Here is a 25,079-nt window from a genome sequence, read left to right on the forward strand (position 1 = left end):
TGATTTAATTAAATAAATAATTTTGTTAAGTGACGTCTATATATGTGCTGTCAAATCATTTTCTTACGTGATTTCTCAAGGCGGCATAAATATTTATTTTCGTTTTAATACGCACGACGACAATTACGACAAGAGCCGCAAAGCCATAATCTTAATTTCTCCATCTGATGATTTAAGGATATTTTTTATGATTTGTCCATGTTTTTGCAAGAAAAAAGAGTACTCTTTCTAACAAATGCCTGGAAATTTCTCCCTAATGCATGGCGGGGGAAAAAATCCAAGCATCCTCCTTTTTGTTTACTCCTTCATAGGTTTTTGTTGAGAAAAATGCCATGAGCATAATACAGTAAACCCAGAAATTTTCAAGGCTAGGTGTGTTCAGACTTATCGCTTCCTAATTTTGAAGGAGTCTTCTAAAATCTAAAGAACAGTATATACATTTAGTGGCAGAGAATTATCAAGTCATCAATTGAGGTCCCTCTCATCCTTACTGGCCCAAGTAAGACCAATTCATCAGTAATTAGTTTCACTATTTCTCGTACTAGCAGTACGATAAAAAGATGTTATACTTCAGATTTTGTAGAGCATTTATTTGCTGCTAAGGTTAAACCTGTATTTAACTTAGTAATATAGTGATTAAGGTCTGTGTTTTAGTGGGAGCTAAAACTAAGATATAAAACTTTGAATTTTCCTGTGTTTTTTATTTTTTTAGCATCAAATTTAATATATAATAATAAAGTGGATAATACTAAAAATAAATTTAAACATAACTTTTCCATACGTACAAATATAGACTTCTAGATACCATGTAATTGGATTTTATAAAAATTAATTTAAAGTACAGAATACTTTTATTTAACAGTATTAGTAATTGCCCCACAATTCACTATTGGCCCACTAACTAGGAAACCCAACAAACCTAATGACCCAATCTCTTTACCTGGTCATTGTTTGGACCTAGGGTTCTTCTAGTGGCGTACAAGTCGAAAGAGTTCCATCTTACGTGAAGAATTAAGTAAAAAAAAAAACTGCAGTGGTAAGATACACAAGGTCAGAAGCCAAGATGTCAACAAATCACCATCTTTCTCTAATTTTAATTTTTCAACAAATCATAAATATTCTTGTTGTCTTTATTTATATATATACACACACACTTAACGGAGAACTTTTTTTATTTAAGAAAAGTGGGATGATCCTTCACATTTTATAATTATAACAACTTCAATTTAATTGGGGTTTTTATTTAGTCAAACTCAGGCGATAGCAGGGTAACTTCAAAAAAGTTTCAAGATTTTTATTTAAATGAAATTAATTTATTTTTTCTAAAAAAATTATTTCTCAATAATATTAATCTAAGTAAGTGATCTTGATAACTCAAAAAATTAACATCATAACCCGGATCCTCTGACATAATAAATCCCAAACTATGTCTTGAATTTCTATATCATAGTTTTTGGTTGCAGGCAAAAAAAATTGTTCACGACAAGAATGTGTTCATTAATGAATGATTGGCATGCAATCATCCAAGTTGAAAAACTATTTTTATTGGTGTGTTAATTTGAGTTAATGGTCAACTCATAACTTAGATTTAGTTTCGGATTGACTTTTAAATTAAGATTTAAAAATTATAGTAATAATTATTTTTAACCTTACATTAACTCGAGTTAATAGCTAGCCCATCCAACAACCCACGCTTGATTCTAGGTTTATTTTTTAGTTGAGTTTTAAAATTATAATAAGAATTTTTTTTTTTTTAGATTGATTCAAATCAATGGTCGACCTTATCTATAACCCAAGCTTGGCTCGAGTTGATCCCTCGAGTCGGGTTTTATAAATATAATAATAATTATTTTTATTTTTATGTTGATTTTAGTCAAAAGTCAACCAGCTCGTGAGCTAGATCGACCCCGAATTAAGTTTCAAAACTATAATAATAATTTATTTTATCATTGCGTTGACCCGGGTTAATGGTAAACCCAACTCATGGCCAGAGCTTGCTTTGGTTTGACTTTATATTAGATTTTAAAATTATAATTATAATTATTTTTATCGTTATATTAACTAGATGAATTAAATTAACTATTATATAGAGTATTGGACAAGCTTGTAATACACTTTTTAATAATATAAAAATTTATCCACTAAAACATTCTTTTATAAGATAAAAAATAATTTTTATATTATCTAAAGATGAACCCAACAACTCCATCAAAAAAACTATCTTGTCCAGTTAATGGAATCAAACACCACATCAAATATTATTTATTTTTAATTTTTTAATATTATTAATAATTTTAAAGCTTTTTATGCCCATTGAAAGACGAGTGAGAGTAATCCATATATACTAATTATTTTGGAACAAATTACTTATTGGTTATCAGAAAATAGGTTTCTCAATGCTAAGCACAATATAAATTAGTGATTAATTCTTGACCATGATTAACATAGTAGAATAAATGAACTTAATTACATCACCAAGCTAGAGGTGCATCGTCCCTGCTCTTTATTATCCTAATCGCAGAGCCCTGCTTAACCTTAATTTCCGTCAATGGACATTGAAACGCCGTCCATCCCATCATCAAGTCTGGCAAATGAAGACAAGTGATATCGGCTTTCAGAGGCAGGTGGAACGGAACTTAAGCTGTCTTTGACGGTAACGGATAGAAGAGCAAAAATGATTAAACAGGAGGAAGCAACATTTTAGATAAAAGAAACACAGAGACGAAACTACACGAACCTCAGGGTAGGAGGACAAAAAAACCTCACGGATGATGGATCCAACACAATTAACATAGCTTAAATTAGATTTTAATTAGAGCTGAATTTGAAATTAATCTAGTGAGTTAACTCATAATTCAATTAAGTGAGTTACACTCAATCCAAATCCAATAACCTAGTTATCCGAACTGACCAGACAACCATGGCAATTACAAAACTTCCCCACACGCCAGAACAAACATGCACGTGGTTGTTAAGTGTTTGTTTTATGCAGCGGTACACCTGCAATGACGTAAGCAAAACATCTTGCCAACCGACTTTCATCTTCATCCCTGGCGTTACATTCGAGCTATATATATATATATACTTCTGTGGCTCCAAACTTCGAAGACTCCAAATGTGGACGGTGCTATCTCACATGTGCAATTTCTTGCATTATAAAATATGATCATTGCGGTCTGTAACGGTTGTTGGGAAATGTAATTGAAAATATTTTTTATTTCTAAATGTTAAAGGAATGACATTTATATTTTATGAATACTTTTTTAATAATGTTAATATCCTTATATAAAAATATAAAAAATTATTCAAATCATGTTTTTTCAATTCAAAAACATATAACACTTGCAATAGTTGTAGACATCTCACCCCACTAGAAAATTAATAAATAAAAATAAAAATACTAATGAATGATAATTTTTTTTTAATAACCCATGATCTCATTAGTCAAAGTTTTGTCGAAAAAATCAATATCACAATACTGACAAAATATCTTATCAACAAAAAACAAAATTCAGGTAGTGTGTTTAATAGTTTCAAGACATTTGTAAGAATTTGTTTTGTAATAATTTATGATTTTCTTTTATTGATGTGAAAGGAGTCTATTATCTAATTTTTATGTATGACATATGATGGCGTGAATAAGACGTAATTATAAAACAATGTTAGGCTCATGACTATGTTTAAGGATCGGATAATATATTGGTCGGATCAATCTAGATTAATTAAAAAAATATCATCTTAAATTTTTTTAAAAAAATAGTTAAAATCAAGTTTGATTAAGATTTTTATTGGATTGATTTAGTTGCGGATTGATTGGCCTACTTAATATTCAGGTTTGATCAAATTAACTCTAATTCAATTTGATATAAAACTAGATCTATGTCAAGTCCTAAATTTATAAATTATAGCTTGATTAATAGAGTTTAATAACATTAAAAGAATAATGGTATGAATAGAAGTTCTTTATTATATTTTTTTACTATAAAGAAAAAGTTTATGACACATGATTGTAAGATTTGATGGATACTAAAAAACATGAAGATTTGTATAGTTGGAAAGTGATAATGTTCTAAAAAATCCAAGTAATGAAAGAGTAAGGACTTTTATAGTAAATTTTTAGAAGATTTTTATACACTTAAGATTGTAGAAAAATTATGATACAAAATATATTGAGTTAATAAAAAGGTCTCCTGTAATAGATAAAAAACACTCAAATATTGAGTTCTTTTTTAAGACTTTGCATATAGTATTAGGCTCTCTCTCAAAACTAAGCCCACAAGGAACAAGATCTTTCTTAGTTCTTAGTTTGAGTTTAAAAGGATTAGATTTTTTCTCTGAATTGAGCTCATGATGTTGGGTTCTTCTTCAAGAGTAAGCCTATGAAAGCTATGCTTTTCTTTTAAGCTTAGCTCATGAGGATTTTTTTATGTTAAGCTTATAGCGTTAAATTTTTTTTCTAGACTAAACTTATAAGAGTAGAGATCTTTCTCTATATTAAGTCTATAGTGTTTTTCTCTGTTGATTTAAAATGATGACTTTTAATTTTTAAGATTTTTAAATTTATTAAATTTAGATTTATTAGTAAACAAATTAAATTGTCTTTGTTTATTGTATTTTTATTATGTTAGAATCTATAAAAGTGATGGAGATGAGAGATATATTTGGATATAAATGTTCAAAAGGAAAGAGCATGGATAAATTTGCTTTGTCTTTCCAACATGGAATAATAGAATAATTTAGCTAAAAACATATCCAAAATATTCTATTAGATGATATTTGATTATTGTTTTGAAAAAAAAAAAAAAAGAAAAAAAAATTGAAACACGTTACATAATGGTGTGATATTAGTTTTTTTATTAATGACCGAATACAAAAGTTATATATATATATATATATGGTGATGTGAAAATTATGGAATATTATATATTACATATCTCTTATATCAAGAAATTTAAAGATGGATTCCGGTTTGAAAGATATAAAAAAGATATAAAAGATATAAAAAAGATATATGGTAATGAGTTTTAAAATGGCCCACTTACAAAAAAATAATAATCAGAATAGCCCTGCAACCACGGCTAATTCAGTCTCTATCATTGATAATGTGATCCACCTATCATGCTAATTATCAATTACTTTTTGATCGTCTCTCTACTTGTTGTAAGTCACAAGATCTTATCTTAGATCTTAAAAATCAGCTTTGAATCAAATGAAGGCATCTTTTAAATAAAATGGGAATGGAAAATGCATGAATATTCAGCTAATCTGTTTAAAAAAACAATAATAAAATTCACATAATTCATCAAATAAATTAATCCAATTTGCTGATAAATTAATATGGATACCATCAATTCATAGCAATAACATATAGCCAGTTTCTTGACAATAATCAAAGAACAACTAAGCAATTTCTATCTTAAAAATTCTAAGCAATTTCTATCTTAAAAAATATGCCTGCTTCTTTTAAGGCTGTGATTGGTTCATGATTTTGAAAAAGTTCAAGTGATGAAAAGATCATGGTGTAGTTGCTTTCAAATTCTAAGCCATCGCTATCTGTGATTTCCATGAAATTCCCAAGACAAAGTTATTTTCTGGGACCAAAATAAAAATAAAAATTGGGGGTATATTGTCAAATTAATAAATATTTGTAAGAACAGGATAAAATGGTGTAATGAATTACAAATAGTTGGGATATATAGTCCTATAAATTAAAGGGCATCCAATAGTCTACCAACCTAGCTCTATTTCTTTTCTTCTTTTCCACTAGAGATTTAAGCTTCCCGCATTAATGGAGTCTAAAGATTCCTTGCAGACTACTTTTTGGTATTCCTTTTTCTTTCTCACCATCCCCTTCTTTCTAACCTTTGTGCTGCTGTATCTTCTAAGATCAAAATTCCGGTGCTGCAACTGTGAAATTTGTACTAATTACCTCTTATCAGGATGGTCAAGAGAGTTCAAGAATATCTGTGATTGGTACACTCACCTTCTCCAAAATTCTCCCAGACAAACGATTCACATTCATGTGCTTGGTAACACAATCACTGCAAATCCTGATAATGTTGAGTACATCCTGAAAACAAAATTTGAAAACTACCCAAAAGGCAGGCCCTTTTCTATGATCCTTGGTGATTTTCTAGGTAAAGGTATTTTCAATGTAGATGGAGATTTGTGGCTGTTTCAAAGAAAAATGGCTAGTCTAGAGCTTGCAAGCGTCTCGATTCGAAACTATGCATTTGAGATTGTCAACACTGAGATCAAGTGCCGCCTTCTCCCTCTGTTGACATCAGCTGCTAAGAGTACAGATGGTGACCTAATAGATTTACAAGATGTTTTCAGGCGATTTTCGTTCGATAACATTTGTAGATTTTCTTTCGGGTTAGACCCTGGTTGTCTTGAATCATCATTGCCGATTTCTGTTTTCGCTGAGTCCTTCGATCTTGCATCGAAGTTGTCAGCAGAGAGGGCTATGGCAACATTGCCGTTAGTTTGGAAGATCAAAAGGTATTTCAACATAGGCACAGAGAAGAATCTCAAGGAAGCTATTGAGGTTGTCAACATTCTTGCTGATGAGGTCATCATGCAGAAAAGGAAGTTGGGTTTCTCTACAAATCAAGATCTTCTATCAAGATTCATGGCTTGCATTACTGATGATCGATACTTGAGAGACATCGTGATAAGCTTTATTTTGGCAGGCCGTGACACAATGGCCTCAGCCTTGACTACATTCTTCTGGCTTCTAGCAAGCCACCCAAATGTTGTGTCCAAGATTAGAGAGGAGTCAAACCGAGTCATGGCATCAAATCAAGAATCTGCAAGCTATGAACAAATAAGAGAAATGCATTATCTCCACGCGGTTGTTAATGAAAGCCTGAGATTATACCCGCCAGTGCAATTTGACTCAAAATTTGCCATGGAAGATGATGTTCTGCCTGATGGGACTCCTGTTAGGAGGGGGACTAGGGTCACTTACCATCCTTACGCAATGGGTCGAATGGAAAGGATTTGGGGCATAGATTGTTTGGAATTTAGGCCAGAAAGGTGGCTTGAAAATGGAACGTTTTGCCCAATTAGTCCATTCAAGTGCCCAGTTTTTCAGGCAGGGATTAGAGTTTGCTTGGGGAAGGAAATGTCACTTGTGGAGATGAAAATTGTAGCTCTTTCTGTAGTGCGTAGGTTTGACATTAAAATTGTACCACCGGAGGTTTCACCCCGGTTCAATTCCGGCCTAACTGCAATGCTCAGTGGTGGGCTTCAGGCAGAAATTAGAGAAAGGGTCAATGCAGAATGATATTGTATGTTTTATTATTATTATTATTATTATTATTATTATAATATCAATGTATGGTATGATTCATGGGTGCCATTCTATGCCACAGTGCGTGGCTCAGACATGGGGACATTGAGAGGCATGTGCAAGTAAGAGGTCCAGAGTCACATATGGATGTGTTAAAATGGCATGTCCGTGCAGGTATGGAGGTGGAGTGAAGAAGAATGACAGCGACCATTTAACCTGTAAAATTACCTAGAATTATTGACCTCTATTTAGAACAGGCAAATATTCCGTAATGAATCTATATCATAAGTAATACAACAAAAAAGCATCTGAACATTGATATTTCGATTTTTAAAAAAAAATAGATAAAATAAAGATGAATATGGTTGGATGCCATTTCATGGTAATCAATCAATCATGTTATCATAAAAAATAACTATCATCAAGTAAAAAAAAAAAAAAAGGAGAAATGGCTCTGAATATTCAATATACACTTACACCCCTAATTATTTTAATTTGACCCACAAATAACAGTTCATAATCTAATAAATTTTCTTTTATTTTTTTCCTTGCATCCAAACTAATAGAACAATTCATTTAACCAAATTTTAACCCAGAAAACATCAAATAGTTTATCTTCTAAAAGAAAATCAAACCATCGACAATTTCTTATAATTTTCTCTTCTTTTTTCTTCTTCTTCTTCTTTTTTTTTTTGACCCACCACCCACAAGCTCAACTCCATCATCAAGCCAGGAACCTTCAACTCTTAAAATCAATCCCTCCATCAATTAGGCTAATATATGTCAACTGGGTAAGTACTAATTCAGCAACAATATACCTGGCCCTGGCTAACCCACCAGCTAGTGTGTATCTAGTTTCTCTTTTTGAAGAAGGCAAATAAATTATTGGAAAATTAAATCAAATCTAGGTAGCTAATCTAGGAGGGTAATTAAGTTAATTACATATAGATCACTGCAATAAACACATATAAATTTAATGAAACATTAATCCCATAAATTAAGTATTTTTAATCAATAACACTACCACCATCTTAATTGTTCAGGCAAATTGGTACCTAATTAGCTCTACAGGTAGAGCTTCATATTCATCTGAACCCAAATTAACATTGAAGTACATATAATTATATTTATAGATAGAATAACAATCATTAGTGTTTTATTATTAAATCTCATAAATCTAGCAATCAATATAATGAGTGAAATAAGTAAAGATACTCGGTAAGATAAGCATAACTCGCGTGTAATATCCATTTGTTTTTACTAGATCAAAAGCTATACGGCAGCAAATCTCGGGATCTTATCACGTACTCCATTTTTCAATTGTAGGGTAGCAGCCAGGAGCACCTTAGCCTCGGTCTGATACCATTCAAAGCCTTATCCATCTCTTGTGACAGTGAAGGAACATTCGACTAATAATAATCAGGAATAAAAATGAAAGGAGTAATAGAGTTTGATCTCTTACCAGAGGTGAACAAGAACATACCTGACTAGAAAGAAGCCAGATTCCCAGCTGAACTTCCAAAGATTAGCTTAAACAACATATTATTTGGGGAAAATGTGAGCAAATCTCTTGTAAAAGTCACCGCGAATGAAGAGACAAAATCATGCTAACCAAGATCTCCTTGAGATGACAGTAGAAAAGTCTTCTTGGTTATAAATGCAAAAATGCTACACAAATAACAAACCCAAATCATGTGTTTACAGTCCTCTGCCTGGCCTTGCCTTGGACAAATGGAGAAATGCTTTAAAAGAATCTATCCCGAAAACCTGTTGACATGCACAATTAATGCTTTGGTTAAAAATAGAAAGAACGATGAATACACTGAGTAGAGTTTTAAATTAAATAGGGTGAAAAATAATCTAGCCAGACTCTCTCAGCTTGCTGGGTTAACTCGTAATTTGATTGACCAAATCAAAATCTACATCAACTTATTTTTTAATTGGAAATGACACTGTTTCAACTTTAAAAAAAATACCAAAACGACATTGTTTAATAACTTTGCCTTTTCTTTTTGTTCACCGGAGAAGCATCTAGACCCATATTTTGCACGTGGGATAAAACATTTATGGCAGTCTGGAGTTTAGTACGAGCTAGCTAGCTGGAAGAATTGGTAGTTGCAATGTAATGGTGAGTTTTAGAGAGCGGAGCCCACATCCAGTTGCCAGGCATCGACCTGCAAGTGTAAGTGCAATTCGCTCCTTCTGCTGCATTATTGGGCTCGAAATTTATTTCTGACACCGAAAAGCTGAGAAGTGTGGACAAGCTGTCTGTCTTGGCCACCTCTAATCTCCATAACTTAAATGTGCCACCAAAATAATACGTGGCAAAAAAAAAAAATTAAATGAGAGATGTACGTATTGAAAAAGTAGATAGAAGTTATCCACAAGTATATTATACATGGTCTAGAATCAAAAGAAAAGATTGGTGCATTGTGTCGTCTGTGAGATTTTTTCTGCTTTTCTTAGAAAGATTTTTAAGGAAATAGAAAATTAAAATATATTTGTGCACACGCAAGCTTATATATTGAAAATAAAAAAATAAAAATATATATAAGAGGTGTATTTCTAATTTTTTGATCCTCTTGAAACTAGAAAATGTAAAAGGTTTTGCTTTCTAGATTCTTGTAATAAAAACCTCGTTTTATTCATCTTATTTTTTATGTTCATTTCTTTTATTTATAAAAATTAATTAAAAAAATTCTCAATGGCCTGGTTCAAGTTAGATGCCAAGTGAGCGGGTCACTCAAACCGGGCCGGCTTTTACAGGAATTCTCAAGACATCCTCTCGAATGAATGAAAATAAGCAATAAGGTTTCCCACTGTATACAGCAGACAGCATTATATACGGTGGTCATAAGCTGACACATATGTTTTTGTACATGTAGGATAACAGGACCACAAGGGATGAACGAATTCACTTTACTTGTTGGTTTCAATATTTTATTTTTTAAAATATTTATTTATTTAAAAATATATTAAAATAATTTTTTTAAAAAAAAAAACTCTCTCTACCTTTGCTGGAGCCTCCAGAAGGGGGCAAATCCAGCACTGAAATATTTCGTGTGATGGAGGCCCATTTGGTGACTAAAATACATGATAGCAGGCCCAATGAGAGAGGAGGATAATCCTGCCTCTGTACCGATTGGAAAAATGAGTTTAATGATAGCAGGCCCAATGAGAGAGGAGGAGAAAAATGAGTTCAGCATCAACACATGGAAACTCTCGAATTGAAAGAATGAGCATAGCATACAGTAAGAGCAAAGATAAAATTTAATCTTTTTTCATACAGTTTTACTTAGCAATCAAATCTCAAATCATGAAATATTAGGGAGTTGCATACGTAATAGTACAGGGATCGAAGGTAAATATAGAAAACATAAAGAAGGAAAAGGAAACGGAGGTGGTTCAACAATAATTATATGCATTGTTTGACTAAAGTTGCTAGCCAGCACATGATACTGCTTCGGTGCTTGAGGCTACGTAACCACTTTTTATATTATAAATTATATTTTAATATTTTATTTAATTTTAAGTTGAAATTTTAAATTTTTAAATTGAATTGATTCATTACATGATATTAGAGTTTTAATAATCAAATAATTATAAATTTAAATATCACCATTCTTATTTATTTAATAAAAATTAAGTATGAAGTAGTGTAAATTTGTATAAGTTTTAAGTTTAAAAAACTTTTATAGAAGGAAATATATTAAAAAATAGTATAAATTATATAATAAAATCTTATTTAATAATTTTAAATTTTAAATTGAATTAGTTCTATAATACTCTAGCTAACATGAGTTAATAGTTTATCAAGATTATTAAACTTGCCGGGACAAGATTTTATAATCATGGATTTAACATTTCAATTCAATTCGAGTAAATATGAAATAATGTCATTTCTAGGTTTCAATCATATTATGGGTTAATCCATTCATCTCATCTAAATCTAATTACCAATTGACCAACGACTAGTGTTTTTTTAAAAATGATGCCTATCAGATCATGAGGAGACCTCTCCGGCGAAGATGGATTTAATAGCATTTAAGTTTATCATCAGGCAACTATATTCTTAACGATCCCTTTTAAGGTGTCGTATATTTATTGCAGTGTGATGCAAGCGCGATAGCTTCACCTGGTATGACAACCTTGCAATGGGTTTTTTTAGATGTTTTTTTCAAAAAAAATAAAAAAATAAAAAAGACTAACACATGAGGCCATGTATATACAGACACACCCATCATGTTCTTATCCGTTATTAATTCCTTCTTTTCCTTTTCCATGGAGTCATGATTCATAGAATAATAATCACTTCGCGTGAAATTTTGACCATTCTTGCAATCTATCATGTTAGTTAACACTTAACAGCAGTGTTTTCGTTCCCCTCCCCAGAGTACTACTGGCTTCACAGGGTCAACTCCTCGATCGAGGGATGCATGCATCTATCATGGAGGACGCCACCTTCTTCATTAATTAAAGTAATTAACTAATGCGCGGTTGAAGATCGGGTTATAATTAGAACTTATAACGTGCAGCTCAAGATCCCATGTAGTTTTCAACACTGTTATAAAACCCGCAGCTTTGCTGGGCAGATCAACCTGAATACCTGAAACTTACTTAACTTAGGGTATGTATTGGTTCATATTGAAAAAAACATAAAAAAAAAGTAGTTGATTTGGTCAAAAATCTAAGATGATTCTTGATTAATCTAAAATAATTTATTGATTTTTTATTGTCAAAACAATATTGTTTATTTTTTTTAAAAAAATAAGATTTGAATTTTATGTCAAATTAACATCGGATGAGGTTTTGCAACTATATTTTTTTAGTACTTATCTTATATCAAACTCTTATAAGAATTTATTTTGATATTAGACTTTTAATTTATTGTATTTTTCAAGAAAGGAAAAATTAACTATGCACCCAAAAATTATTTAAAATATTTTATTATGCTCTAAAAAAGAACACTATATATTACAAAAACGCATTTTATTTCAATATATATATATATATATATCTCCTAAGTTAATGAGCAGTAATTAACTCTTTTTTAATGCTTCCTAACCAGCGCCCGGAGCTTTACCCGTCTCAATTAATCCGAGCCCGTGTTTGGTATGGAAATAGACGGCGCGAACAAAAGGCTTTGCTCGCGAAAATTTAGTGTGGAGGGCTTTTCAAAAGTATTTAAAAAAAAAATTAATTTTTTTTTGTTTTTTTATTTTGAATTAATATATTTTTATATTTTTAAATTATTTTGATAGGATGATGTTAAAAATAATTTTAAAAAATAAAAAAATATTATTAACATATTTTTTGAATAAAAAATATTTTAAAAAACAACTGCAATCATATTACCAAATATATGAGTATATTCAAAAGCAATCTTGTTTTAAGATTTTAAAAAATAAAATCAAGATAAATTTTTTAAGAAAAATAAAGAAGAGTTTTTGATCCAATAAACACTTACATGGTGTAATTTAAAACTTTCAAATAAGATTAATCCGTTGATAATGCGGAGTTTAACAGCATTAATTGTATGAAAGAGGATTAGCAATGAAAAGATTGAACACAAATCAAGAGGAGAAGGAGCTGGTACTGCAAGGGGGATGGGTGTACTATCTAATCTAGATGTGTGGTACAAGTCTGTACTGCCTTGACATGGAAAGGGGATAATCCATACATATCTCAGCTAAAAGGCATGGCCTTCTTCTACAGTTTGTTCAGCTACCGAATCAAAACTGTGCCTCCACACAAATCTTAGATTCAGAAAAATAAATAAAATACTATCAATGGAAAAACCAATGCCGTTAAACTTTTTATTTGTCTTTTTTCTCATCGGGTATATTATGTATAGGATTAAATAAAATAAATAAACAGAAAACTATTTAACTAAACAAACTCCTTTTTCTTTGTGGACAGAAACCGTCACATCATCAACACAAATTGGTAAGAGGAACAACACAAATGTTAATTTTATATAGAAATAATATTAACAAGTTAAAGACTTGTTAACTTAATAAAAAAAATTGGAAAATGTTGCGGGACCCGCAACAAAAAACATAAAAAATTCTATAAATTCACGACTCTGAAGAATGCATAATCAAGAACAAACTTAAAATCTTCCCTCTGTCTTCTTGATTCCTTGTTTTTAGTTCTGTTTACTACAGCAGCAATACCATAATCATGTCTCAGGTACCAAACATTCTTATTTCTTGATTCATCTTTTATGGCAAAGTCTGTGTTTTTATTGTATTATTTACTTGTTGTCTTGGCTCGTGATGGGATGTCTATGAGTTTTTGATTGATTTTGGATTGCCATGTTGAATTTCAAGTTTGAATCTTTTCTATGATTATTGGGTTTTTGTTCATTTTGTTTTGTTTGAGGATTTAAGTGAATTCTGTTATGGTTAAAAAAGTTGGTAAAGGTGTAAAATTTAATTTTGTGAACCTGGTTTTTGAGGGAGAAAGATTGCTGCTTTGTTGTTGGGGAACCTGGAACTGTGGTTTTGAGTCATTTCTGGTTTTAGTTGAATGAAAATTGTAGGATAAAAGGGATACAAAAGTGGCTTTTTTTCTTTTTGTGTTATTGTTATGAGTTAGAAATTTATCTAGGCTTGGATATTAACTGAAAGTCTTCACCTGTTTTTGAGAGTTTGTCTTGGTTTTTGCTGTCTTCCCTCTTCTTGATTTGTTTTCATGATGATTATTGCTGATTTTTTAATGTGTAATGATTTTCAATTTTGCTTGATTGCAGACTGTTGTCCTCAAGGTTGGCATGTCATGTGAAGGCTGTGTTGGGGCTGTGAAAAGGGTTTTGGGCAAAATGGAAGGTTTGTTCTTGCCTTTGCTTTTGATCTTTTTAGTCTCTTGAGCTTTGTTGACCGTACTGTCTTTCTTTCAACACACACACACACAAACAATTGAAATGGCCAAACATTTTAGATGGGCTTTGCTGGGCTGTCAATCTTAGTCCTTGATGCTAAGGTACTATTCCAGGAATTTTAGGGCAAGGTGTACATCGTGTTCATGGTCTATTTGATTAATGAACTGGGGCAAAGATTGGTTACAGGATTTTGCACCTTTGCAAGTAGATTAGTTAGCAGTTTGGTATGATGAGGTTTTGGAGCATCTGCAATTTGTGAAGACTAGGATATTTACTACTTGTACATTAGAAAGCAATGCACTTCTTTACTCTTCATCAGCGAATAAAGAAAAAAGAAAAAAAGAAAGGTAGATTTCAAATATTAATCAAATCTGGCTTAGAATTCCATGAGCAAATGCTATTTTCATATTTAGCGGGGACCTTTGGTTCATAGTTTTTGTTATTTGATGATAATAGAGTGTTTCTTCTGTGAGCATCTTCTTCAGGTGTGGAATCATATGACATTGATTTGAAGGAGCAAAAAGTCACAGTGAACGGAAATGTGCAGCCAGATGCTGTTCTTCAGACCGTCTCTAAGACCGGGAAGAAGACTGCCTTCTGGGAAGCAGAGGCACCAGCTGAACCCGCAAAGCCTGCAGAATCCGTGGCTGCTGCATAATGTTGATGATACCAATATTTACCATGTGAAACTGTGTTCTACTGGGTTATAGTTTGTTGAGCTTTCTATGATCATGATGTGGATTGTGGATATCCAGCATGATTTTATTTGGATGTAAGCTGTAATAATTTCTCTGGTACATTCATATGGTTATATGTATTATCATTATTATACCATAACTTAAAACGCATGGCATTTTTTACCGTAGAGGAAGTTACTCTTCAGGCACACACCAATCACCGCGGATAGGAATGTGTTGCGCCATGTACTTGTCAAAAAATTATCATGGCCCTCAAATTTTTTTTTTTGGCAATCTAGTTCTACTTGAAGGCCAATCGATTGTGATTTTTTCTGGAAAAAGGTGGGATTAAAAAAAAAATTGAAATAAAAAGGATGTTAAACATAGGTGGTGTGTCATCAGCCTCAGCAACAATTACACTTTAGTTCCTTAACTTTAAAAATAATTAAATTATATAATTTTGGTTCCTCCAAATTTTTCAAATTTAATTTTAGTATAAAAAATTATTTTTTTATTTTTCAATCCTTGCTTAAAAAGAGGAGAAAAAAGATGGTTAGATTCCAGTAGTAAAAAAAAAAAAATCATTAATATCAATTTAGACTATTAAAATATTTGATATTTGTGTTATATGGATCCATTCAATGGATTAGAGAGATTGTTTTGATTTAAAAATGAGTTTTTGAATAAAAAAATTAAAGTTTGATTTTCTAACCCGCTCGAATCTGAGTAGCATTAGATGACCCATCATCTAATTTTGTTTTCAAAGCAATTTGTTGTTCACCCTGAATGTATCCAAAAGAAAAATAAAGGCCTAGTTACTAAAGCTTGCAAGGGCAGGCCTACACGCGAGCTTGGAGAAATGGGTTAGGAGGGCAGGGTTGATCGGCTTACCAGGCATAGAAGTGCTAGACTTTTTTGTTTTTTTTTTTTTAAATTTTTTTTTATGATTTTTTATTTATTTTTAAATTTTTTACCTTATTTGTATTTAGATTAATATATCTTCTTTCTTTTATTTTATTTATGGAATCTCTTTTAAATAACAATTATTTTTTCTATGCATTTAATTTTTGAAAATGTTTTTTTTATTTATCTATAGTTTTTTTTACATCTTTTTTATAGATGAATTTTTATTTGGAGAGGAGAAAAAAATTATTTGCAGATAATATATATATATATATATATATATTCAATCAATTAATGCGTGTTTATTTATATTATATTAAATGAAAAAATGATTTGTATGCTTGACCCGTTAAGAGGGCTAGGACTAGGAAAATGAACGCGTTAGCCTTTGAATTTACTCCTTTTAGCCTCCGGAATTGCAAATTCTATATGGCTAGCTATAGCTTCTCTTCCCCAAACATTACACCCAACTCCCAAGTCCATTGATGTTCTTCCTTCTTACAAGAAAACGCAGCCTGTTCAAAAGCTTGGAAGATAAAATTAAACTCAAGAGACACGAGAAAGAAGGTGATCACGGAGGAGGTGAAGAGGAATGTCATTGTTGTGGTGTTCAACTTCTGACGTTTGAATATATAGATCGTTGGTGAATCTCTGTTACATCGTCCTGCAAAGATCTCTCAAGGAAAGGAGACACCAAGGAAGTTCGAAAGGACTTGGCTTGCGCAGATCTTCGCTGGTTGAGAGGTCAACAAAGAATGTGATTAAGCATTATTTGACTTTGATGCATCGTTGCAATATCTAAGCCAAATGTACTTATGGCAAGAAACTAGAAGCATGGATTGGAGAAGAAACTCATGGAACAAATGTGAAGTCCCATCTTGCAAGTGTAATTAGTTTATTTTACTTCACAATATATATATATATATATATATACATCATGTAAAAATATCAAATAACTTTACAACAAAAATAATGTTGATTGTTTTAAGAAAGAGCAAAACGGTCATTTTATTGTTGTAATGAATAAAAAAAAATATGTCTTCCCTTTAGCTTTTTATTAATATTCAATAAATTAATAATCTTGATTAAATAATATTTTTATTTGATATCAACTTAAATTTAAAGTTTAAATGATATCTCCATTAATTGAAAAGTTTTCATGTTATCATGAATATTAATTTATAGACGTTTAACTGTAATTTCATTCAAATTTACTTTAACTACAAATGATTAATAAATTAGATTCATGTGCAATAAAATAATTTATTTCGACTTAAGAAGTTTAATAATTTAATCTACGAGATTCATTTATTCAAAAAAAGTCAATGTCATGAGATGCTTGAAAAGGGAATTCAAGAATAATATTTGGTAATTTAAATTAGCATTAACTACACAAGTTAGTCCATTGATTTTTTTTTTTAAAAAATGATTGTTAAAGATTAAAAAAAAAAAAAACCATGTCCACAAGCACAGCGGAAAACGTGCAAAGGAAGTTACTTTAAATGACTAACCAGGCATCATAAAACCCTAACCCTGATTCTATTAACAGCCAATCAAAACCCAGCTTTCATACGGTTTTCTTCTTTCTCTGAGGATCAAAGAAAAAACCCTCAAAGGCAAAATCTTTCTCTGCCTTTTTCTTTGCAATACGGCAAACCCTTATTGTATCATACTCTAATTTGTTTGCTTTTGTTGAAATTTAGAGGAAAAAGAAAGAAAGAAACAATGAAGACTGTTGCTGCTTTTTTGTTGGCTGTTTTGGGTGGCAACAATAGCCCTTCTGCTGAAGATATCAAGAAGATTCTTGCCTCTGGTATATGCTCTTTATTGTTTATATTTTTCTTTTTGGCTTGAAAGATGAAATCTTTGTTTTTTTAAAAAAGAAGAAGAAGAAATCTTGAAAGGCAAGTAACAAGAAATCTTGGGATTTTTAAAAAATTAATCTTGTGTTCAGTTTGGGTGGTAATATTCCGGGGAATAAAAGAATGACCAGAAAATTAAAAACCCATTATAAATTATGTTAAAGTTTTTTTTTCCTGTTTGGGATCAAAAACAGGGGATTAGCTAGTTTTTTTCACAATGTTGTATGTGATATGCTATAATGTTGAAGAGTTGTTTGTCGATGTTGTGTATTATGGCATGAAAAGTTCAGACTGGATGCGTGCCTGTTGATTTGACTACTAAATTAGCCATAAAAACAGGTTGTGCTGTTGGTTCATCTTTTTTATTTTTTGCTACTCTGATAACTGTAAGGGATTTAGGTTCTGAAAGTAATGTATGTTTTGTGCTGGATAGAGAATATTGTATGGAAGGATTTTTGTGGTTTTTGTGTTTTGACATGAGGGGTACGGAGATTGTGCCGTCCGGAGAAACTTGATTTTAAAGTCAATAGGACTGATTTTTATGCTTGTGTTCTACTCTGAATTGGATCTTAATCTGGGTTATGTAGCTGATTACCTCATGCTTTCTTATATTAATTAAAGATTTTATTTTTGTGTTTTAAAAAAAAATTATATAAAAATATATCATATTGATTTTTTTTTAGTATTTTTCAAATAATTTTGATAAACTAATGTTAAAAAAATAAAAAATTATTTTAATATATTTTCAAGTAAAAAAACATTATATTACTAAAAAATACCACTCTTTTTTCTTACAAAACTTTTTTTTGGTACTTGTATCTTGAATTTCATTTTTCTTAATTTGAATCCTTCGGATTGGATGTATATCTTTGATTATCAAAACTGAATTTTTTTCTCTTTTCTTTTGAAAGGAAAAACAAAATGTGAATTTTCAGTCAGAAAAGCCAAAACTCAGGACAAATTAGACGTTTATGGAAATAATTAGGCTTTTTGAGGTTTTGAATGCTTCGAACTATGGTTTGCAGTTGGTGCTGAAGCTGATGATAAGATTGAGCTACTCTTGTCTCAAGTTAAGGATAGGGATATAACTGAGCTTCTTGCTGTTGGAAGGGAGAAATTAGCTTCCGTGCCTTGTGGCGGCGGCGAACATGTTGCAGCGGCTGCTCCAGTTGATGGCGCTGCTGCTCCTGCTGCTGAGACAAAAGAGGAGAAGGTAGAAGAGAAAGAGGATACAGATGATGTAAGTCAACATCTTTCTTAAGGCCGGATTACTAGATTTACAAGAAGCTAATTGTTTTGCTGAATATATTTTTTTTATTCCACTTCTCTATTTTCAATTCTTTTGATCTGGGACCTCCTTTCTATTCGTGCATTCATGTCTAGTCCGGTCATCATGTAGTAGATCAACTGGTTATTGCTATGCATGCAAATATTATTTAATTGCTAGTGCACTGATGTTCCTTATGTTTCATTCCTTGCAGGATCTGGGCTTCAGTCTCTTTGATTGAGGAACCATGATATCAGAAAAACTTTATTCTTCAGATCAGCTGTAGTACAGCTTTAGAACATTACTTCTACAGGATGCAGGTTATGAGTACTTCCTTTTTTGAGACTAGAAAACCCTAGATGTGCTAGAAAAATCTGAGATTTTAACTGTGGATTGTGATTTTTTCCTTTTTTTCGTTATCTTTTTATCAAAGATTCAAATTTCGGTTGAGGTATAGCAAGAAATGAAAGGCTACAGTTCACACAAAAATGGCAGAACTCCTGTGAAAACTTATCAATCTGATCTCTTTTTGGATTGTTTCGAGAGATGCTGTTGGTCTAGTCCCACGACAATCATAAGAAAGCAGCACCAAAATATAATTTAGGATGTTGCCTGTTCATGAGAATGATGGCATATACCAGTAATCAACTTTTGATTTTCAGAATATTCAATGAACATAACAAGGCACCACTTTATACCTTGTTGGGGCAGCAAAAGCATTGCTCTTTAAATGCTATGTTGTCTCATCACTATGATCTTCTGCGAACTTTTTATTAATCACTATGAACATGCGGCTTTGTATCTTTCTGCGGCATAAGCTCCATTAATTTTACCGAAGTCATGGTAGAAGCCCTTTCTTTCAAGCCATGGCAAAACTTAAACTGACCAGCGGTCCTGTAATTGTTCATTACTGTGAGTTGAAACACTCATTGGTCCCTGATATTGTTTAGAGTTTCAGGTGCATCGTGTTCTGTATGATTCAGATTACTTTGAACAGTCTAATCTGGCCAGAAACCTGTATAAGTTTTTGAAAGGTCTTAGTTGTGTTCTGTATGAATCAGATTACTTTGAACAGCCTGTAACCAAAAAAACAACAAAGATCACTTTGAACAGTCTAATCTGGTCAGAAACCTGTATAGGTTTTTGAAAGGTCTTAGTGGTAGCTGTAATGGACCTTGTTGAATTCTTCTATGGTCTTAGATGTCCTTTCAAAGATTTTCAAACCTCCGACAAGTAGATTCCAATCCCCATTGCATGCGTTCTTTCTCTCCGCACACCACCCCAACCAAACCCACCCACATAACTAAATACACAGTTCCACCTATGCCAGTGAGTTAGCCTAGTCTACCGCCCAGTGTCCAAATGGAAGTGTTCAGATGTTCTTCGGACTACTACTTTATTTTTTCTTTCTTTGTTCATGTTCTAAATGGATTAGAAAAGTATCAGATCTTAAACAAATGGACGGCTTGTGGTAATAAGTTCTTTAACTGCATGGGTAAGCTTAATGATAATTGTAACGAGCTCTAATTGCCACGACAAGAGCAGTTGTGGAATAGCACTTCCATGACAAGGTCAATGGCGGAATAGGTCTAATTGTAATGACTTGAGATTTGTTCTGGCTAGGAGCTGCTACTATACCTGGGACAAATCTCCATGGTTTTGGCACAGAGGAGTTTCAGGAAAATGGAAGTAAGGTGAGAAATCCCTCTCGTGTGTCCAGTCTTTCTTCATAGAAAAACGAGCAGGTTGCAAAAAGATGATAAAATAATAAAATAAAGGTTTTGTCTATCCTGTTAAGGCTAGCAGGATGACAACTTTAGGAGATGGTGTTCTCAAACCATTGCTTGATCTGTCCTAAACATGATAAGCAGTTTCTAACATTACATTTAACTATTAACCCAGTGAATAAACTTCTGGGATTGTTGCTCTAACCATGACATCAACCTGTAAGACTTTTGTCCAGGACAGCTTTTCTGGTGACTTTGTTGTTGGCCTTGGATCTTCGAGGCCAGAAATCAGCCAAAAGACAATAAACAATCCAAACAACCGCATAATAAAAACCACTAGAAGAGAGACTAAATCTTCCATTTTCTTTTTTCAGAACAGCAAATGAAGGAGAAACATAGATTTTCGCTGCAAATTACTGGTGGCTCCAGAACTCTCCCCGTAGGGTAGAGAAAGATGCCCACAATAATTCCAGGGAAACATACATGACATCAAATAACAACTGAAAGTTCAAACAGGACTAGAAATGAAATCTGACAAGTTCTAAACAGACTGCAATTTCAGCTTTCATTATTGAGAACTCTGAAACACGGTCCGCAGAGCATAGCAGAACAGAAAAACCACCAGATTGTGCTTTTCAGCAACCTTGGTAGTCATTGGTGACAATCCTCCTTTCCAGCTGCATCAGAGAAATTCCAGAGAAACAATAACCCATTACTAATACAAAAAGTCATTGATAACTTTCTACGTCGAATATAGTGCTTGAAATCTACAAACTCAAACTAATATCATATCTGTTACCTCAAGGAAAGCCTCCAATTTATTATGTAGAATGGAAAAATCACCTTTGATCACCTCCAACCTCAGGAGGCAGCTACAAATCAGATAATTTACAACAAGTGAGTGGCTGACAGATATGGTAACTAATATCTATTGCAATCGCAACTAAAGACAGCATTAGGAACATAATTTTAATGATTTCATACTCATCCTTGTTTCTGGCAATAGCAGCCTGACGAAATTCGCCACAAGAAGTCGCCAACCGGCATGCACCAAGGCTGCAACACCAAATTGAACAGAGCAAGTGAGTCTAAATAATTATGATAAGCATGATGACTCTTATTAGCCATGAGTAAACACGACCGACCCAGCACCGCTAAATGCATAAGCTAGGTAGTTCTATTAAAGGCATTCAAATCAACTATCTATCAAAATTTTCATTAGGCAATTCAATCATTTCACACAAAGCACGCCGAGACGATTGTTTCTAACAGATAAAAACAAATTAAGGAATCAAAAAATTCTTAAACATGTTTCATAATGATTAATTAATGCAACGCAAGCTAGATCTAATCAATAAATGGATTGATAAGGAATAAATTAAATCACCATGAGGTCCCTCCCTTAAGCTTGATGCATAGTTGTTCGAGATGTTTGAAGTCCACAAGAGGCTGATCCCTGTAAGAAAATTAAGAATGAAAGAAGATTATAATCAGTAATAAAACACAAAAGAAGACCTCATTTAGATAAACTGAAAGAACAAACATTGCATGCATGTGCATAAGATTCAAACGTACAATTCGGTAGTCATCTCCTTTAAGGTTGTTTCAGAATCAGATATGTAAGTAGGAAGAAGCTCAATAAACAGGAAGGGTCCATTGGCCTCCTTCAAGTTGTAACAGTCTTTGAAATGATGGTCCACAATTCCCTGCAAGCAAAGAAGATAATTGATAAACATAATGACAATCAAAAACGCATAAAAATGTACCAAGAAGACAAAAAAAACAGACATCATTTTCCATGGACTGGATGAAGTCGTACAGCTTCTCAGTGAGAGCTTCAAGACCTGCCAACCCTGCCATTGCTGAAGAGAAGAAGCTAGCCCCACAAAAGAACAACAAAGAGAAATTGAGAGAGAGAGAGAGAGAGAATCTTAGCGAGGAGCGGTGCATGAGAGGTAGCATAAGGGGGGTTTTTATAGGTAGTTCAAGGAGTAACTGCGTCTGAGTTTGCATGCAATTTTGGAGATGAAGACAGAGCTGTATAACGTGAAAAAAAACCACGGTTAAGGCAAAGACAAAAAGTGGTGGAAGTTTCTCGCATGTTTCTGTGCTGGCAAAACAGGCGTTATGGGTTCGCTCAAAATCTGCAATGAAGCAAGACATACCTGCATATTTGGCAAGAAATAGCAAAGGATTGTGCGTGTGATGATTTTTGTGTCAAAGGATTAGGGTGCTCTTGGCATGTATAATCAATCTACTTTCAATTACTGCAGCAATTAGCAATGGAAAAGGGTTTGTTGCTTTAAATGGAAGTGGTTTTTGTAAGTAAAGAGAAATGATAATACTTCTTAATTATAGGTTTTTTTACTCCATTAGAAAAGAGGAAAATGGCAATTAAGAACATTTATTTATTAAGGGTTAGTATAAAGTATAAACTAAAATACAGAATATTATTTTAAAATTATAAAAGTATTTGGAACAAACCTTTCAGATCAATCCGTCTTCAAAACTCATTAATAAGTTAAAAGTTATTCACTTAACCAATAATTAAAAATTAATTTTAAAAAATAAGTCAATAATGATAAAAACGGTCAATAATGATAATACCTATTTTGAAGACAAAACTCAATACAAAATATTATTTTTAAATTAAAAATTATTTAGAATAAACCATTTCCAAGCAATGTGTCTTCAAAACTCATTAATGTTGTTGTTTATTATGAATAAATTAAAATTTATTCTTTCAACTAATAATTAAAAATCTATTTAGAAAAACGAGTCAATAACGATAATAACTGTCAATAAAGATGATACCTCTTTTAAAGACAAAGCTCAATATAAAATATTATTTTTAAATTATAAAATTATTTGGAATAAACCGTCTCCGAACAATATGCCATCAAAACTCATTAATATTATTGTTTGCTATGAATAAATTAAAAATTATTCACTTAATCAATAATTAAAAATTAATTTAAAAATATGAGTCATTAACAATAAAATTATCAATAATAATAATAACTATTTTGAAGACAAAGCTCATTTTTTGTCTGTTTATTATAAATATAAAAATAACTTCTAATTAAATAAAATAATTAATATATGATTAATCATTTGAAATAAATTGTTTATGAGCTATGCAGGATCAAAACTTCTTAATTTTATCATTTATTATGTCGTAAAAATCACTTACTTAACTAGTTTGTATAAAAATAATTATACATAAAGAAAAAGAGTTAAAGAAGAGGCATGATCAAATCATTTGAAGTGAGAAACAAATTGAATGGTGGATTTGGGGTAATTGTAAGTAAAGAAATTTAATATTAAAAAATAAGTTGATATAAATAATTGTCTTTAAGTAATGCAAGCATGTCGTCTACCATCATATATATATATATATATATATATATAGAGAGAGAGAGAGAGAGAGAGGTTAAGACAAGACAAATCATTTGAAATAACTATTTCCTAGTAATATGAGATTACAAATTATTTATTTCGTTGTTTTATTATAAATATGTTGAAGATTTCTCATTCAATCAATAAAGTGAAAAAAAAATGAAAATAAAAGAGTTAATTAGAGATGTAAAAATCTTCTATGAGAAAGAGACACAATCAAATTATTATAAAAATAAAAGTAATTAGATTAATATAAAAAAATGAATTAAATTTTATTTTTCATAAATATTAATTAATTAATTAATTGAATTCAAATATAATATTAAAATTCAATTTAATTATAACAAATAATTAATTCTAAACAACTTAAACCACACCATTTTAGATTGAGTTCAGGTTAATAACAAATTACTACAATAATAAATAAATAAATAAATAACGAGTACATTTGTCATACCATTTGGCATAATAAACTAGATACAAAAAACCCAACTTAATATACCTCTGTACGATAAAGTAATATGATAAAATAAACAAATCAATCAAACACCGATGATTAATTTCAATGAACTGCTACTACTCCTCTTCCGAACGTAATCAAAACAATGCACATGGTGTGATTTGTTTTTGCATGTAAATACAAAACCCAAATTGGAGAACTATATCAGATTAAGAAGGAGTTTTTAGAGCTTGGCTATGATTATTTTTTTAATAAAAAATTATTTAAAAATATATTAAAATAAAATTTTTTTAATTTTAAAAAATTATTTTTAATATCAAAACATCGAAATGATTTAAAAACACCAAAAAAATATTAATTTAAAATAAAAAATAAAAAAATAACCTTTTTAAAATATTTTTAAAAATACAAAAACAAAAAGGATCTAAATGTGACATCAAGCCTAAAATTGTACTTAATGATTTTCATAGTTATTATTTTTTTTTACAGTTTTTGATTTTTTTTAATTTTTTTACTTTAATTTTTTTTAGTGTTTTTAAATTATTTTGACATATTAATATTAAAAATAAATGTTAAAAATAAAAAAAATATTATTTAAATATATTTT

General features: G+C 31.3%; 4 protein-coding genes and 1 long non-coding RNA gene across 5 annotated transcripts; 3 read left to right on the plus strand and 2 right to left on the minus strand.

The window, feature by feature from the left end:
• Positions 1-5,622: 5,622 nt before the first annotated feature.
• On the plus strand, positions 5,623-7,512 carry LOC105125475 (cytochrome P450 94C1-like). The gene has a single exon (XM_011025937.1). The coding sequence runs from the start codon at positions 5,789-5,791 to the stop codon at positions 7,286-7,288; it is 1,500 nt and encodes a 499-aa protein (XP_011024239.1). The 5' UTR covers positions 5,623-5,788; the 3' UTR covers positions 7,289-7,512.
• Positions 7,513-8,346: 834 nt separating this feature from the next.
• On the minus strand, positions 8,347-9,163 carry LOC105125474 (uncharacterized). Its single transcript, XR_842247.1, has 2 exons — positions 8,980-9,163; positions 8,347-8,804 (listed from the first exon to the last, which is right to left on the minus strand). It is a non-coding gene; the product is annotated as an uncharacterized LOC105125474 (long non-coding RNA).
• A 4,212-nt stretch (positions 9,164-13,375) lies between these two features.
• LOC105125476 (copper transport protein ATX1-like) lies at positions 13,376-15,042 on the plus strand. Its single transcript, XM_011025938.1, has 3 exons — positions 13,376-13,486; positions 14,049-14,124; positions 14,663-15,042. The coding sequence occupies exons 1-3, from the start codon at positions 13,478-13,480 to the stop codon at positions 14,833-14,835; spliced, it is 258 nt and encodes an 85-aa protein (XP_011024240.1). The 5' UTR covers positions 13,376-13,477; the 3' UTR covers positions 14,836-15,042.
• A 2,189-nt stretch (positions 15,043-17,231) lies between these two features.
• Positions 17,232-19,342, plus strand: LOC105125478 (60S acidic ribosomal protein P2A-like). Its single transcript, XM_011025939.1, has 4 exons — positions 17,232-17,373; positions 17,461-17,570; positions 18,645-18,859; positions 19,101-19,342. The coding sequence occupies exons 2-4, from the start codon at positions 17,483-17,485 to the stop codon at positions 19,125-19,127; spliced, it is 330 nt and encodes a 109-aa protein (XP_011024241.1). The 5' UTR covers positions 17,232-17,373; positions 17,461-17,482; the 3' UTR covers positions 19,128-19,342.
• Positions 19,343-20,976: 1,634 nt separating this feature from the next.
• Positions 20,977-22,514, minus strand: LOC105125479 (histidine-containing phosphotransfer protein 1-like). Its single transcript, XM_011025940.1, has 6 exons — positions 22,402-22,514; positions 22,189-22,319; positions 22,001-22,069; positions 21,598-21,669; positions 21,413-21,485; positions 20,977-21,290 (listed from the first exon to the last, which is right to left on the minus strand). The coding sequence occupies exons 1-6, from the start codon at positions 22,471-22,473 to the stop codon at positions 21,249-21,251; spliced, it is 459 nt and encodes a 152-aa protein (XP_011024242.1). The 5' UTR covers positions 22,474-22,514; the 3' UTR covers positions 20,977-21,248.
• Between the last annotated feature and the right edge of the window lie 2,565 nt (positions 22,515-25,079).

This window comes from Populus euphratica, unplaced genomic scaffold (assembly GCF_000495115.2).
Source record: "Populus euphratica unplaced genomic scaffold, PopEup_1.0 scaffold22.1, whole genome shotgun sequence".
NCBI classification, from domain to species: Eukaryota; Viridiplantae; Streptophyta; class Magnoliopsida; order Malpighiales; family Salicaceae; genus Populus; species Populus euphratica.